The sequence below is a fragment of the Ixodes scapularis genome, unplaced genomic scaffold (genome assembly GCF_016920785.2).
Source record: "Ixodes scapularis isolate PalLabHiFi unplaced genomic scaffold, ASM1692078v2 PGA_scaffold3__209_contigs__length_174095766, whole genome shotgun sequence".
Taxonomy (NCBI): Eukaryota; Metazoa; Arthropoda; class Arachnida; order Ixodida; family Ixodidae; genus Ixodes; species Ixodes scapularis.
The window spans coordinates 41,767,932-41,785,654 of record NW_024609868.1 but is presented as its reverse complement, the minus strand read 5'-3'; the positions used below and the strand labels follow the sequence as shown (position 1 = coordinate 41,785,654).

The following is a 17,723-nucleotide window of genomic DNA, read 5'->3' as shown; positions in this document are numbered from 1 at the left end:
AGAAAGTTAAGGCCACAGAAAGAGATCGGTGGCTAGAGGGAATGCAGACAAAGACTGCTCTGGAAAGCTATAGATTAAACAAAAGAGTTATTGCCAAAGAAAGCATTTATGACAATTCTAGGGGAAGCTCATTGCTGTTTGAGGCAAGAACGGGTGTTCTGCGAACCAGAACATACAGAGTGAAGTACCAGGAAATTGATACAGTGTGCACTGCTTGTGGAGAGGAGGACGAGACGGCTGAGCACTTGATACTCTACTGTAAAGGGCTTCACCCTATGCCTACCGAAGACAACATAGATTTAATAAAGTCATTGGGTTTTAGAGACAGCGAAGGGAGAGTGGATTTCAAGACTGTAGAGATTACCAAGCAAAGATTAAGTGAATGGTGGCAGAAATCGAGAGAAAACTAGGTATTTTCTTAATCACTGATGGCAAGGGGGTTTCATAGCCTCACTTTCTTTGCACTGCGGAGTGAATATAGATTTCACATTTAAATATTCTAAGCTTAAATGGTAACACAAAATGGCTAGGTGGCGTAAGCTACCGCCCGATCCAAAGGGCTCAGCCGTATTCATCCATCCATCCATCCATCCGGTTGAACGCGCAACTTCTAGATGGCGCCAGTATCGAGGTGTGAAAAGGCCCGCGTTATCCGCTGCGTGAAATAGATCCCGAAATGTGCCGTGTTCTCCCGGCGGAGGAAGTTTCTCCCTCCCTCGCGCGCGCTTGGTATGTACGCGCGGTGGCCGAGTCCGGCCTCTGCGCTGTGTGATGCAGTGGGTGGCGCTCGTTTCTGTTCGGAGGTAGGAATAAAAATGCCGGTCCTCTTTTTTACGACACTCGTTTCTATAGCTTGTATTTTTTTTTTTCTTTTTTTCTATCTCAAGTGATCTACAGTACCGCCTGTTCGAAATCGTCCTTTGCTGTGAGCGATTGAGAGTCAGGTTAGCATTTTATTTGGGTCAGCACTACACGTTCAATGGAGACCTCGGGCGGCGATGTAAATATGCATTGCTCCCCAAAGTGTGTCCAAGGTGCGCAATGACAATTGGAAAGGGTATTGAAGGCGCGCGACCGTCGGTTGGTAAAATACGTGCGTTAGATTCACTTATTCAGTCTAATCATTTCTGCCAACGTCTTTTATCTGTTTCGACAAATGACATGGTCGAGTCTATTGATAACCTTAGCTAGATTGGACGTACGGAGTGTCCGGGCTTTAAATAAATTTGCTTCGTTTATGTGAATGAATAACTGTTTTCTCTTTTCCGTGCTCGGTGCTATGCAAAAATCGCTGAGACGTTATGGTAACTCAGTGTGGCGGCGTTTTGCACGCTGACTCGCTATTGCATTCGCTGTGCACAATATGTGTTCAGATGGAATGTGCCAAATCGTATTTCCGATCGATATGATAGATTTACTTTGCTACAGTGTTAATTATATTTTCCTGATTTAAACTGGTTCGTCCCTGATCTGAGCCTAAGTTCAAATTCGAAGGGCAGACAGACTTAGCGTCGTAACAGCCGTAATGCGCAGAAAGAAATTAGTACCATGAAAGAAAAACAAAAGGATACGAGGTGGCTCGGTGTTATAGAAGTAATGAGTGTGCAAAGGATGCCATCGTACGTGTTTTTTTTTTTTTTTTTTTTTTTTTAACTTTCCGCATTGCTGGGAAACGCTCAAGGTACCAGCAAAGACAGCGAGCTGGCGTGAAATTTCCATCGAGCGGAAAACGAGTGTCATTTTTATTTCATCATGCGCTTTCATTTTGATATGGCTCAATATGGGCGCGAAATAGTAACAGGTAAGGCAACAAAATTTAGATGTTAGGTCTGGAGCACCGCCATACGCGTCGAACTGTACGTGAGAGTTATCCATTTCAGCGAAACCTTGATTTCGCAAAACTATTGTGGCTCGAGTCCTGGCTTCCAGTACTTGGAAGCCACGAGCGAGAAATAAATGACAGTTGATTTTGAAGGACAATCGCGACGTGGAAACCCATAAAAGAGAGTCCCGATAAGACGAGAGCTTCCCCTTCTCTTCAAGTGCGTGGGTTACGCTCTCAATCCTGCACCTGTGGTAACACTGCAGGCTCCTAAAATCGCTTTGAAAACGTTCCTGATCGCAACAACATTTTTTTTTTTTTTTTTGTCGAGGCGCTATTTTTTTATTTTTTTTATTTTTGTCTACCTTGATACCCCATCAGCGCAAAAACTACCATAAACTAAAAAAAAAAAAAAAAAAATAGTGGGCATACAACGACAACGCACCCACTGGGACCCGAGTCAAGGCAAGAACAACTAACTACTAAAAGGGAAAAAAATCATGTTCGCATACACAGACAGAACGCCTCCATCGAAAGAAATGAATCATGCGCTTGTTCTGCCAGTCTCGTTGTGCGTCTGTCAAAAGCCACAAAGGAGGAAGATTATCAGCGCTTCACCACTCCCCCCCCCCCCCTCCCCCTCCCCCTAAAGAGAAGAAAAGAAAGCTTTCTTGGGCGCACGCGGTCGCCCAAGCGATGACCTTGGAAGGGTATGCGATTGTAGCACGTTTGTCCCCCGGTTGTGCCCCTGTCTCAAATGCCACGGTCCGTTTCTCCCAAGTGCCCGTCTTACCTTCCCGAGTATCAACTCCGCAGTGATTCTGAATCATTCCGATGCTTTCCAACGTTGCAAAACTGTTAGACGAATATTTGCACAGAAGTATACACTGTTCGCAGAACTATCTACGGCGCTAAAATTCAAAAGCGCCGTGTTGGATTCGGGAACTCGTGTAGGTTTAGCTCATTGTTGGAACATTCTTATTCGCTCGATGAACTCCACAAAACGTGTAAATATTATAATGAACTTTCCAGAAAACGATAGTTGTTGTCGGGGTTCCAGGCGACCGGACAGGTCGCAATTATTGACTGATTAAAAATTTTATTTCATAATCACAATCGTATCATCAAGGGCACCATTTCCTCATCACTTCTTCTACGAAAAGAGTTGCTGTATTCGTAGCACACACAGACGGAAACGATTGAGACTGTGCCCAAATAATATCTTCTTTTGGCAGGTACTGCGCAGCGATTACACACAATGCCTCTAACATAAACATGCTGCTCCACATGTCTATTCACAAGATGCAATACATCGTTCTCCCAACTTTGTTGAAATGGGCATGAAAGCGCGTAACCGTCACTTTTTTGAAGTTCTACTTAGAGGTGAAGTGTTTACCGTAAAAAGTCGTTAATTATTTATTTTTTTCCGTTCCACTACAAAGCTCGATTCACTTAAATTTTTGTTTTTATATCGTCTCTACAGCACTTTTACGTCGGTACTTTCGTGTTAGAGGACATCACATAATGTGCAAAAAAAAACAACAAAAAAACGGTAGGATCGATGCTGCATAGCCTTTTTTTTTTTGTGGACATCAAGAAAAAAAAAAAAAAGATAGTAGTTGTCTTCACTTCGCACTGCATGTTTTAGCACGGAAGTTCCTATAATATATTTGGTTATGATGTTTTTATTTTCTTAAAAATTGTATACAGTAATTTAAATTACCGAATTACAAAAACGTCGAAATTGTATAATTGCTTTTCGTTGGGACGCCATGACGACAGCGACACTCGTGTTCCCTCGTGGTTTTCGCCAGCATTTCTACGATGAATTGCCAGGATCGCGAGATGCAGCAGCGTGACACTCCGTCTTCTGTGACGTCATTTGTTGCACTTCGGGACCAGTTTTGATGTATGGCCAGCATAGGACGCTAAACACACCAGTAGGAGACGCGCTGCAGGCGCCATAGTACTGCTCCTAAAAGTAGCTGTCACGTGCTTTGCTCCGCGACTGTGATTCCCTCACAGCAGCTCTGACTGAGGGTTGCCAAATTACGGTGAAACGGAGTATAGACAAAACAGACCGGAAACGAGCTGCCAGCATACGATAGTCAAACTCCAACAAAAAGGATTAGTTTCTTCCCAAGCTGGACGACATTTACCAGGCATCTTTAGAGCTGCGAAGCTCAAAATCACGCGTGCTCATAAGATTTTTTTTTCTCGCGTGTTTGTGATTTTTATGATGTCCTGCAAGCAAGAAAAAAATATATATATGGTGAAGTCACTCCGAGGGGGTACCGATAACTGCGAGCCACGAACATGAAGGATTCGCTAACATCCATCAAGAGTGTGAACGGTAAATCGTCACGCAAACATATTCTCATAAGCTGCAAATATTTATTTGGCTTAGCAAGTAGAATACTAGTATACTAACGACATGTGATTATTGTAAACACGATACCATTTCTCGGTTCTTCAAAACCATTTCCCTAGTCTGAACGGTCGCGCTACGGGCCGCGGCTAGCCGTGCCCTCGATAGACTACGGAGCTGCGTTGTGTCGTCTGCTACTGTACCGCCAACAGGGGAGCGATAGCTCTGTGTGCTCCACAGATGCGTGTTGCGGTGTGACTCTGTACGTCTGTCCTATACACCTTTTCCGCGTAGTCGTCGCCATCTTGCGTGTTGCAGCGACCGCCACGCCGTCTGGCGTACGGTTGTTGTGCGCCCATTTTGGTATGCGGAGAGCAGCGTTGTTGCTAGCTCCCGCGTTGTCCCCATTGACCCCGTGCATCGTATCTTCATTGTTTTCCCTTTAGTGAGTTCTTCATTTGTTTGTTATTGAAAGTGTGAATTATTCTTGTGTTCTGGCGTGTTCATTCGCCTTCATGGCGCCCGTTGTTGCGCCAACAGCGCCGAGAGGTTCGTCGCCAGCGTCGCCGGTAATCAAAATCGGAGGCATGTTCACTTGTCCTGAGGACGTTTACCAGTGTTTACTCTTCGCGTGTTGTTGTTTGTGAAGAATGACAGCCTTCTGGGGCGAATGACTAACGGAGGGTTTCTATGCGCGAGCGAGGGCGACCCTGGGCATAGAAGTATCATCGTTTAATCGTAGAAATACTCACAATGGGAGTTGGCAACGCGGGCCGAACGGTTTATTGTTATGGTGCACCGTCGAGGTACGATCGCTAGTTACCGGGACATTTCTACTTCGTATGACGCCCAGATGCGTCGGACCTATTCAGGAGATGGGGGTGAAAGGGGAGGGAGGGGGGGAGGACGACGACGATTTTGCGCCCTCTTTTCGTATTGTTTCCATTAACGTATTTTAACGGGCGTCGCTACCGAGCAACACACAAAATTATAGTGCACATCCTCGTAGGAATGAACGGAATGAAAAACAAAACTTGAGTAGCCAATAACAATCATTACACCCAGGGTCTTACACTTGCACCACAAGCTGCAAAATTTGTTCTACATTTGACTTGTCGAGGCCTATTACTGCACTTGTAGATGACCGTTTCTACACTGCCTATTTGCTTTTTTTATGCGCTAGTAGAGAGTTTTAGTAGAACGTATTCCGATACCTCCGATAGCCCCGATAACCATACTATGCCTGCGCAAGGGAGGCGGTGGCAGAGCATCAGGCATCGTTATCGGAGTCATGGGAACGATCTACTAAAACTCTCTAATATTGCATCGCTTCCCCGCTGATATCAGCGGGGAAGCGATGCAAAGTGTATACGTTACAGCCGCATCCGCTTTGCGACTTCTTGTGTTCGGTGCACAATTTGTCGCGCGCTATCTTCCGTTTTCGGAAATTGCTGCTGCAGCCAACGACCGCGCAGTGGCAGCCCGATGACCAAATATGCGCGGACGTGATACATCGACGTATTAACCCACCTTAATACAACTCACTTCGCTGTCAAGGGCTTCAGAACCCATTTAACGCGCACCACTTCAGCACCTTGTCAGCCGGCTAGGCCTGCTCCCGCATACCGGAAGTGTTAGAACCGGAAGAACTATTCCCGCTGTGCGCCGAATCGAGGCTACGCACGTTACGCGCTGGGTCGAGGTTAGACGGAAAAGGTGTATAGGAAGACAAAAAGATAAGCTCTGTGACCCCCTCCTAAGCTAACAAAAACAAACAGAAGTATACTCGTTTGGACTGAAAGGTTTACAAAATAGTGACCAGACATTGGAAAAGCATATGTCACAGAACTTGGTTTATGAAATGGCATCATTGTTTCGAGCAAGAAATCACCTGCTCACCACTGGGACGATGAAATCGTCACTATTTATTGCGTCAGGTATATTTGCGCTCATGAAGAAAAATCTGAACACATCCTTCTCCCAAAGTCCTATGTCGAATAATAAACACTTTTTCAAACATCTATGCACAAATAACTCATTTTTTTCTACACTTGTATAGACCATTCCATTTAGCGCTCTCTGGGCGGCACCATATTGTTCGCCCGCAGCGCCCTTTCCACACATCCGGGAAGTTCAGCGGGTTCGGCGGTTCGGCGGGGTAAAACGAGAGAGAGGGCACGCCGCCGACTCCGCTAGCAGACGACAAACCGGGAGGTTGCCGTTCTCCATCTTTGGGCTGTATCGGCGGGCTCTACCGAACACCGAACTCTCGCTCGTGGCTGCCGTTGTGAAGTGGTTCGCGTTCTTAGAATAGTTGTGGCTACTCCAAAATCAGCCTATAGTCTCGGTTCTATTTTGCTAAATGATAAACTAGCATATCTTTTTTCCGTTACTTAAATAGCAGTTGAGTCGGCCGGCAGTACTACCCTCAACTACTGCGTGTATTGCGGCAGGAGAGCACGTTTTTATTTATTATTTCAGACTTCCACTCATGGTCGCTAAAGGCCTACACCAGTAAGAACTTTTGTATAGTAAAAAAGCTACAGCAACCGGATTTTCTTTTCTCCAAAGAGACCGGCCAATCTGACAGTTTTCCCTATTTTTTTTTTTATTTGCACGCAGGTAATAGTGCAATTGGACCCTGTGAGTCTCTTTATCTAGCATAGTATTACACGATAACTGGCATACCAAAGTCTGCGCATCTGCGCTTGAAAGTTCCAAAATGACGCGATTTTAAACAGAGTTTGCACGCCAGCCGGACGCTAGCTACAGCCCACTCGGCGGAGCGGACGGCTTGCGGGGGAGAGGGGGAGTGCATTTTTTTTCTCTTTTACCCTCTCTGCTATGACCCTAATGGAACGGTCTATATACACGTTAATTAAACGAAGTCAAACCGAATTTTTGATTAGATCTTGATGTCTACACCAACATATTTTTAGGGCTCTATTGAACGATAACTTCAACAATAGTTAGTGGAACACGATGGCTCGATCTCACCAAAAACCTCAACGTGCGAAGCTTCCACAGACGGTCGCTTGCGAGTATTCTCAATGTGAGACTTCAGAAGCTTTCGCTTGCCATAGGGAGCTTGCTTTCGACTACAGCACTGCACGGGCCCGGAAAGCGCGGAGCGCGCTGCTGTGAGGAGAGGTTGACTTACAAGATAACGTGTTACGTGGTCACGTAAGATGGCGTCATTTCGTGCAGCGTGATCACGTAAGATGACGTCATTTCGTATAACGAGATCATGTAAGATGACGTGTTTTTGTTACGTGATCACGTAAGATGACGTCAGTTCGTATGAACTGACGTCATCTTACGACAACGCCAACAACATTAGTGCTGTCCGGAACCATTGACCTTAGAAACGCGCCTCTTCGCTTGAAGAGCTGATATGCATGATTGTTATTTGTTTCTTTTGCCTACTACAGACCATTCAAAAACTCGCCTTCTGGGTGCCACCAACTTCGTCTACTGGGCTGTGAAGCGCGTTCGAGCGTGCGCAATACCTCTCTAGGCCGAAAGATTGTACACTGAGTATGCGTTCACAGCTCAATGACTTAGGCATTTTTCGTCAGGATAGATGCTTTCACGAGAAGAGCGTAATGGATATGTGAATAGAATTGGAAATTTGAAATGTTCTTGTCCAATCGCATTTTTCTTTGGTTATCAACGCTTTTTAGCGTCATCACAAGACGTTCAACCCATAATACACTGGTGATTAAAAAATAAGCACCGAAAAACATCCACCGATTTTCGCTCAAAAATAAACACCGGAAAAAACATACCGTAATCATTACCCATGTCACCTTTTTGGGTGATATGTGAATTTCCAGAAGAACAGCGAGTTATCACCCTCCCCTAGGAATACCCTGACTACAGAGCAGGCGACCCGTTTTTCCCCGCGTTAGATTGCGGTGACCACGAACCGTACGGAGGTCACAGGACATCCGTGAAAAATGAAAACGAGGCAAACAACGATCTACTCTGTGCACGCTTCATCCCCGATTTCCACGACCCCAAGGCCGAAGGACGTTTGTGTGAAGGATAACAATAAAATAAAACTTTGTGTAAAAAAAAAAAAAACCCGTTTTTAAAAGAAAAAAAAATAGAAACAAGCACAACGCGTTGACGGACCGCGAGGTTGTGGAACACCTCGCAGTCCGCTTGCCACAGGACGGTTGTCTTCGACCCATAGCTCCAACCCAGACAACACCAAACGTCCCTCGGACGTCCTAAAAACGTGCGAACGTCCCACGTCCCATTGCTGACGTCCAGCGGACGTCCCACGGATGTCCGGGGCGGCATAATCCGGAACACGTCCCAGCGCGACTGTAACCAGGACACGCGTTTTTTTTTTTTTTTTTTTTTTTTTTTTTAACGATTACAGCAGCGGCTTTACGCACTGTCACCGCACAAGATCGTGGCTCGTATTGCAATCGTCGCTTTTGGTTCAGCCGTTAAAAAAATCAGTTTCGAGTTATTTTGGGTTTTGATCATCCGCGCTTACCGTACAGTCGGCGACATCAATTGGTACTCGATTTCGAGTACAAATTGCACCGCTCTTTCTCCGCAATAAATGTGCCGGCGTGCAACCACGGCGAACGGAGGGAGCCAAAAACAGAAAAAGCGACCTATCGTATTTCTTGAGTCTTGTCGTCAACAGAATCACTCCCGTTGCTTCGCAGACACACCAAGAGCAAGAGCGATAGTAAAAAGCCCTAAAGGTAGCTGTTTTAAATTCTCAGGTGCACAAGAACAAAAATTATGTTAAAAAATTAACCGCTTTAAATACATTCGGAAGCGAAACTATAGCGAAACCGAAACGGACCTAAAACTCGGTTAGTTTCTATTTTTAGTTTCACATTAAGCATTTTTATACCATATATTTATATATTTTTACAAATTATTTTTTTAATAAAACATAGATTATTATATTAGTGAAATTAAGTAATTCACTCAGAGCTTTCAATCGCCACCGCTGTGCAATCATCATCATCATTAATAGCGTGCGCGCGGGAAAGCCGGGAAAGCTGCAGCAGCCCTACAGCCGACTACAGTAAGGAGTGCTGCCGTGCTGCCGTGCTACTGCGGTAACCTGAGAACTCACTTGCCACCATGGCTGGAGGAAGTAAGTATGATTTAACGTTTGTTTGGAGCTAAGGGTGACAGTCGGGATTTTTACCAAACCGGTCCCCTGATCCGTCACCGCGGCATTGAGCCTCGCGCTCCCCCTTTGAAGCAGCGCGCGGCCAGAGGGCTACCGCGCTCGCAATAGCCAACAGTAACGCTTTGCTAATACTCCATATTAAGTGACATGACTTTAGGCCGAATAATGAAAGTGTTACAACATTTCCATCGTTCGCAGAGCTTGGCTGTTGCAAGACAAGGCGAGCCACTCGAAGATCGTAGACATGGACAATATGGCTGCTCTACCCAGAACAACAGCTTATCGGCGCGTTCGTCGCGCGGCGGAAAGCGATCTCAAACTTATACTGTCAGTTAGTAGAGAAAATGCAATGTGCTCAGCTGAAGCTTTGGATGAGGCTTCTGTAGAAAGGCCCGCTGGGTCGCCGGAACTAGTTGCAGGAGCGCCGCAAAAACACGCGGGATCGCCGGAACTAATTGCAGAACCATCACGTCTCTCGTATCAGCAAGATGTTCTGACAACGTGCTGTTTTTCTGAGACTGTGCCTGATACTCCGGAACCGGTCTTCAGTGCAAGCGCCATTCACTCGAGACGAAGCGTCCCTGTAGATTCGGAAGGCTTGCCTTACAGACGTGAACACCACTTAGAAAGAGACATTCGAAGGAATGTCGAGTTGGATGAATTGTCTGAATCAGAGGAATCTGACGTTTCACCTTTCAAGGAAAAGCTGCGGCGATGGAGCGTAGAGGGGGCTGTTCCTCATGATACCGTTACAAAGCTCCTGAAGATACTGCACTCGCATTCTTGTTTCTCAGACCTCCCAACATGTGCCAGGGCACTTTTGTCTACACCAAGAGTCACTGATAATGTGAGGCCCATGGATACCGGCCATTACTGCCATTTAGGCTTGAGTGAGGGGCTCCGGGCAGCGCTGCAACCTGTGCGCAATATACCGGATCCAATAATCCTTCATGTGAATGTAGATGGATTACCATTGACGAGAAGCACGCGGGATCAGTTCTGGCCCATTCTCTGCCAAGCTGCTAACTGTGCAGGCAGTGACCCATTTCCAGTTGGTGTCTATCATGGCCAGTGTAAGGCTCTTCAGTCAAATGTCTTCCTTAGTCCGTTTGTGTCTGACCTAAAAGTTGTTCTCTCTGAAGGTGTTGCTATTGGCAACAGGGTCTTCCGAGTACAAGTTGGAGCAATAATCTGCGACGCGCCTGCCAAATCATACATTCTTGGCACCAAAGGGCACAGCGGCTACTTCAGTTGCTCAAAGTGCACGACTGAAGGAGAATTTGTGCGGGGACGAATGTGCTTCCCTGATCTTGATGCTCCATTACGAACAAATGCTAGCTTTAGGCGTGCAGAGCAAGAGGACCACCACATCATGGAAACTATCTTAAAAGAACTTCCCATAGATATTGTTGACCAGGTGCCACTTGACTATATGCACCTCATCTGTCTGGGTGTTGTGCGCAAGCTTGTACTCCTTTGGCTGAAAGGTGATAAAACCTACCGCATTGGAAGTGCATCAAGAGATTCTGCGTCGGGAGCTAACATTGAAATGAGGCACTATGTACCATCAGATATGTCTCGGAAGCCACGCAGCTTGTCCGACATTGATAAGTGGAAAGCGTCAGAATTTCGCTTGCTTGTACTTTACACGGGGCCAGCGGTGCTGAGGTCAAGGATCCCCAAGCCTCTGATGGACAACTTCATGACACTTCACTGTGCAGTCACCATACTTTGCAGCCCATTACTTTGTAGAGAGCACTTAGGGTATGCAGAAAGGCTCTTAAGGCATTTTGTTGAGACCTACATAACACTATATGGTAGACATGCAGTCTCTCACAATGTTCATGGCTTGATTCATGTGGCAAGCGACGTAAGAGTTCATGGACCTCTTCACAACTATAGTGCTTTCCCATTCGAAAATTACATGCGTAAACTCAAAAGCTATGTACGCAAACCAGAAAGGCCCTTGCAGCAAGTCTACAATCGAATCGTAGAAGAACGATTTTTGGTTGCATGTTCTGCTGTCAACACTGAAGAGTCAGCAGCGTCGACTCCACCCGTCTCCTCTGTATTCCTTGGAGGAGAAAGTTTCAAGCTGACAGCAAGGCATGAAGGTCGACCATTGCCGCTCGGATGCATTGGACCTCAGTACAAGACCGTGACGTTTCCTGCTGGCCTCACCATCAAAACAAACAAAAAAGACTGCACTTGCATGTTAAAAGACAAGAGTATCATCAAGGTTGAAAACATTGCACGCACTGCAGTGAACTATCAACCAGTGTTGGTTGGAAGGAGGTACCAGAGTCTAGAAGACCTTTACAGCTATCCCTGCAGTTCATCATTGCTGAACATCTACCTTGCATCTGAACTGTCTGACATTCACTTCTGGCCACTTTCAGAAATTGCATTGAAATGCGTGAGACTCCCATTGGCAAACAAATTTGCCGTTATTCCAATGGTGCACCTACAGTGAAATTTTTTTATGGCTGCTTGTTTATTAATAATCTAGTTTGTGATATTGTTTGTAGATGAACTGGACAAGCTAGTTTGGTTTTAGTATGCAGCATTAAAGAGGGAAAAATAACTCGGTGGACATGCAAATGCTTGCCTTTCCTGCTTCGCTCAGGTGACAAGTTTGCTATTGTAGCATTTCCTGAAGAAGATCACAGCTTGGCCATTATTCACAAGACATGGCTCGTTGAAAACACTGAAACAACATTTTGGCCTAAGGAAAAAAATCCTAACAAGCGTCGTCGAATGACAATCGAAGGCGTCAAACCACAAGACAGTTGGATGCAGGTCAAATGCCTGATCAAGGACTGGGCTGGTAAGTGCTTTTTTGCTCTAAATTCTTTCCAGTTCTCAATGCGTAAATTTCTTTCAGACACATATGAGAAGGCGCTGGAGAAACTTCAGGCTCTGGAGTATACGTCAGACTTCACTAGTGAAGAAGAGCTAGGTCGTGGCAAGCGAAAACGCCGTCCGACCTTTCCTTTTGATTATGATGACAGCACCGACACTACAGGTTCCGACGATGAATATGAACCACCAAAACCACCCACGCCATCCCAGCCACGGAAGAAAACAGGTATGGCATCGTGCATTGTTGGCCATGCTCTAGGACAGTTGAAAAAAATAATTCTTTGAAAACATCTAGTGTAACTTCAAACGGCTTACTACCAACTATTCCTCCTTTTCCAGGTGCCAACTTCTCTAAGTCACCTCTGCATCACTCTGGTGTGTATACCTTATGTCTCTTCAGTGCATGTTCAGGTACATGGATTGAGTAAGTGTGACTAATTCCTCTGCAGCCCTGTACGAAACTGTCACGTCCCAAGCCACATCCCAAGCACATGCCCAGTCTTCACGCATGCAGCCACAGTACATAGGTAACTGCTTGTGCACAAGGTGAGTGTTCTGTAGATAATTTAATTTTGATTCCAGGTCTCGACAATGTCCCGCTTGTACACGCATCCCACACGAACAGGATGATGTCCCGCTCGAGCATCCAGCCTGCAGGTAGATCTTGCAGCTAAAGTTATGTTTTATGGATTCGACTCCTTTCTTTCTCACATGTTCTTGAATTTCCTGTTAACATTCAGCATTTTGTAGAGAATCTGTTTTCAATTTCAGGTGATGACTTGGGTCCACCTGTGCACACACCATATGCGAACATTTTGCCCCATTCAAGTATCCAGCCCACAGGTAGATCTTACAGCGGAAGTTGCATTTGATGGATTTGACACATTCTTTTCTCGCATGTTCTCAGATTTTCTTTAACATTCGGCATTTTGTAAAAAAACGCTTTTTGGTTTCAGCCCACAGCGTCCCCCCAGTGCACACCCTATACAGGAGCAGGACACCTCACTCAAGCATCCGGCCTACAGGTATATCTTGCAGTTTAAGTGGCATTCGATAGATTTGACTCATTTCTTTCTCACATTTTTTTAATATTTTTATAGCATTCCGCATTTTGTACAAAATTGCTTTTCAATTTCAGGTGCCAATGATGTCCCTCTAGCGGCGGCAACACTGTGGCAGCAACACCACGGTGAGTTTTATTTTGTGAATGCTAAAGTTTTCATATCCTTCGAAATAACATCAAAGCTGAGAACTGTTATGTACTGACTGACAGACTGGCGCTTATCAGCTCGTGGCCACTCGAGGAGCGTGGGCACTGAGCGCTCGAGGCTCGGGGTGCGCGGGCAGACGAACGCCGGGCTCCGAATTGATTAAACCGATTTGGCCAGTGGTCTCCTGTGAACCGACTCGATGTAACAAGAACAACATTTTATAAAATTTCAGATGCACCTGTAACCCCTATGAACATGTCTCACCCTGGCACTGGACGGGTAAACACGGATGCACAAGTGCCTGGTATGTAATATCTATTTAGATCTTCAATCACAAACAAATTTTGCTATAGTGGTTTTTGGGCTTCTACTTCTTATGCTGTGTGCATGACAAAGACGATTCGGAAAAGGTATTGTGTCTAGAAACTTTTTTTTCTAATGAGTGTGAGTTGTCATGAGGGGCATGGCTTTCCTAAAACATACAATATATGTCAGGAAGCATTATTTATCTTAGTGTTTTTATTTAAAGAGGCACTAAGGTGGTTTCTGAATAAGATTGTTCTTGATGTTATTTTATAGGTGCCAGCTAACAAATATATCCAGTGCCAGATTACGAAACTGCCTATGTATCTCGAGGCAACAGAAATACATGCATACTATACACACTAGAGCAATGAAAACACTTGAATGTGTGGAGATTTTGACTGTTTGTACTATTATATCTTGTTTTGAAAAGAAGTCCGATCCACACATTCAGAAATCACGCCACTCAATGGCTGCACGAAAAGCCATCGCTAGCATTTGTTGGCTGCCTCACAGTAATATTCACCTCGGAGAAGGGGGCGTGTAACAATCTTTAATCACGTTTTTAGTAAGAAAATGGGTCACGCCTGATTGTGTAATTTCAGGTTTTCAGAACGCTTGGAGCACTTAGATTGAGTTATTGCCACTAAAAAGCTCAGAAACTGCTTTCGTACTCCTTTAACTTTGCTATATCACGGAGAGTTACTATTTCATGTTATGTCAACAGTTCTGCAATGAGGATGCTACTGTGGCTGCAAGATGGAGCTCTGTTCTGTTCATTTCAGTGTTTATGGAAAGGATCCTGTTGGCACTGAATTCCATCAAGGTGACACAGCAGACCCACTCTGAGTACTTTAGCTTGCTGCTCAGAACAACCGAAGATGCCCCACTTGATCCAGAGGGCCTGCCGGACTTGCCTTTTTCTACAGAACAGGACTTTGTGCGCTTCGACAAAGAGCTGGAGGTCGACAAGAGAGCAAGACTTCGTATGGTAAATGATGGTTATTCTAAACTAAGCTCTGTATTTTGCATCTATGCATGATTGAACTTTTTTTGTTGTTATGAGCAACTGTATTTTTGGAACTCCATCTTGTAGATATTCAGGTGATAAAGGTTTGTTTACCAGGTGCCAGAGTTCAATTACAAGCATAGCTCATAATAGAACCTCATTAGATGCATGAACACAATTTCGTGTTAGTAATCACATTTCATGACTGAATTCCTGAAAAGATACTTCAGTGTTGCCAATAAAATCTCATTTCTTAAGTTTAGATATAACTGACTTTAATTTGCATCATGTGTATATGTCGGTCACTCTTACAGTACCGAGAAAGCGAGTCAAAATTGGGCGGAAATGATCTCATAGTGCCCATACTTCTAAGCATGTAGTTTTGTTTCTAAGATTCTATCACGATTCTTTCATTCCTAGGACATCACCAGAGTGGAACCACCTTCCGGCGTCATTAATATTATTACCCTCGTTAGATATGTTTAAAAGTGCTGTTACTAATTATTTTTGCGAAAGTGACCCGTGACCTATTCCATGTCTTCTATTACTGTTTGTTGTTGTTTTTTCACTCACTCCCCTCTGTAACGCCCCCAGGGCCTTGAGGGTATGTAAATAAATAAATAAATAAATTTATGTGCATCCGTAGGGAAGATGTTCCTGCTATGCCATCAAAATCGATATCTCGACATAGCTATTAGAACTACGGCACATTTTGAAAATTTTTCAGTGTTTTAACAATGTGAATGCTTTATGTGCCAGTGGTGATAAAACGCTTAAGAACCACTATGCTTATGAAACCACACTAAGATTGTGATATGCTTAAAATTCTAAATGAGTTAGTAGTTTAATGTTAGCCCATATTTCTGATCTGATTGCTGTTTTGATTCTTTTTTACCAGAGACAACACATGTTAGTTCAAGGAGGTGATACACCTAAAGAACGGACCACCCGAATTTTGAGAAGTATACTATCTTCAAGTGTCGCAGCCGAGTACAGCTGGTGTGGCGCCAAGGGAAAACGCAAGTTTTCTGATCTCAACATCTGCAAGCTCCTGTGTAGTAAGTTAGATATCTGAACCTGCACAAGTGCAATTCTTAGTATGTACTGAAGTCTAATATAAAATAATAGTGCAAAACCTTTTTGGCAAGTTAGGTGTATAACTTGATATAAGAGTGTAACAAATTAAATAATTAGAGCATATTTTCCAGTGTGTAAGTCACTGTTTTTTTCCCCACTGTTACATTGATGTTCTTATAAAGCAGAGCAGTTTATAACAGGCAACTGCACTTGTCCCGCCACCAACCACCGAAGAAAAAAAGACATGTTCTTATTTCTTTAAAATGGTACACAGTAACGGTCCTAGATCCACGAGACGTAGCCTTCAGGTACCGCGGATCGGCTTTTCCACATAATCAATGCCCGGGAATGTGATGGCTACCTGTAGAAGGGTTCTGTATCCTTTCATAGATGCACGTTTCACTGACAACTTTTTATTGAACCACATTTCATTGACACTACTTACACAAAGCACATGCCGCTGCGTCATCTAGCTGTTCTGGCTACTTTGAGCACCAGTTTTTATTTAGAAGTAGTGCTTGCAACTAGTTTCTGTTCATGAGAGTAGTACTAGTTACTAGCATCTTGAGCTAGTCACTTACTATTTCGCTAGGTGGATTGCATTGGACTTTTGGCTTTATTTTGCTGATTCCGGCAAGCTAGGCTTTCTAACAGACCGCGTTGCACACTGTCATCCCTTGCTTCACTCCGCTTGGGAGTTTAACATTTCCTCCGGCTCCCGCCTTTGGTAAGCCTGTTTGGAATCGCCAAAGGCTCAGCAAGCTAGGGTAGTAATGGGGATGGCGGAAACAGAATGTCGGCAAAGAGGCTCCGCTTTATTACATGCCAACAACATCCAGGCCACCAAAGAGTACATGCAAGGCTATGTCGCGAAGAAGAGGCTGTTGAGGGATCTGTCAATGAAATAGCATTCGATGAACTGATTGCTACTGCTGTAGAGTGACACAGGCACATCAAAACAATTTTGCTTCAAGGGTTGTGTTTCTCATTTGGTTCGTTTGCAAGAATAATGAAATTGGTTCCTGCTTATGCATACTTCGCCTGAAGTTGTTGATATGGCAGTTAGCTTGACTGCATAATGCAGGTCACATTTTTTCTGCCAGTCTAAAATATCTTGCTGAACTTGACAACAACTTTTTTATATGCAGGCACCCTCACCTACCGTCAAAACTTGGAAGAAGCCAAGGCAACTAAGAAGGACGTAGAAAAAGCAGGCATGTCGTGGCTCCGTCATGCTGCTGAGCGGGCAGCGGCAGAAAAAAAGTCCATGGGAAGGAAGGACGGCACACCATTTACACTAGGCTAAGAAATCATCACTTCAACAGGGCAGCCCTTTGAAAGGAACTACGCAAGTCTGTTTCTTAAGGGGGGACACGGGCTCCAATTCCCGATTTTTTTTTTTAAAAGTGCATTTTTCAAATTTGTTATAACTAATTTCAGAAACTAATAATGCACCCTTCCATAAAATTTCATGCCTGTACGTCGAGTATTTAAGCCGATATAAAAGATTTTCGACAGGTCGGCGACGCGCCTCCTATCCCCGAGTCGTTCCGTCGCGCGATCGGTTGACAATATTCGCCATTTTCAAATGCCGACCGCTCCGCGCCCATTTGGCCTACCGCGATGTTGATACCCTCGTTGGAAGCGTCGTTTCTTCGGGCTTTTATGACGATAGTAAACTTCGTTCGAGAGTAAGCATGAACAAAGCCAGAGCCCTCTAGTTGTCGGCTATAATTGGCTTGAAAACGAAACTCAAGCCTGGATTGGCCCGTGACACCCCACGTGATCCGCTCGCCCGAATTATTGTTTCGTCTCGTTGCTTCGGCCGAACGTTCGCTTCTTTTGCTTGCTCGTTATATATTTCTCACAGTTTTATCGTTTTATCTACGGTCTCGTCGCCG

At 44.7% G+C, this 17,723-nt stretch overlaps 1 protein-coding gene across 1 annotated transcript; it reads left to right on the top strand.

Annotated features, from left to right (window-relative positions):
* Nucleotides 1-13,362: 13,362 nt before the first annotated feature.
* Nucleotides 13,363-17,128, top strand: LOC120836105. Its single transcript, XM_040215225.3, has 5 exons — nt 13,363-13,411; nt 13,666-13,737; nt 14,522-14,727; nt 15,644-15,803; nt 16,971-17,128. Exons 2-5 carry the CDS (start codon nt 13,683-13,685, stop codon nt 17,126-17,128), a joined length of 579 nt encoding a protein of 192 aa, XP_040071159.2. The 5' UTR covers nt 13,363-13,411; nt 13,666-13,682.
* The last annotated feature ends 595 nt before the right edge of the window (nt 17,129-17,723 follow it).

Coding starts and splice junctions, on each gene's coding strand:
- LOC120836105 (XM_040215225.3), top strand. CDS start 13,683: ATGAACATGTCTCACCCTGGCACTGGACGGGTAAACACGGATGCACAA. Junction 14,728..15,643: donor AGAGAGCAAGACTTCGTATG/GTAAATGATGGT, acceptor CTTTTTTACCAG/AGACAACACATGTTAGTTCA. Junction 15,804..16,970: donor CATCTGCAAGCTCCTGTGTA/GTAAGTTAGATA, acceptor TTTTATATGCAG/GCACCCTCACCTACCGTCAA.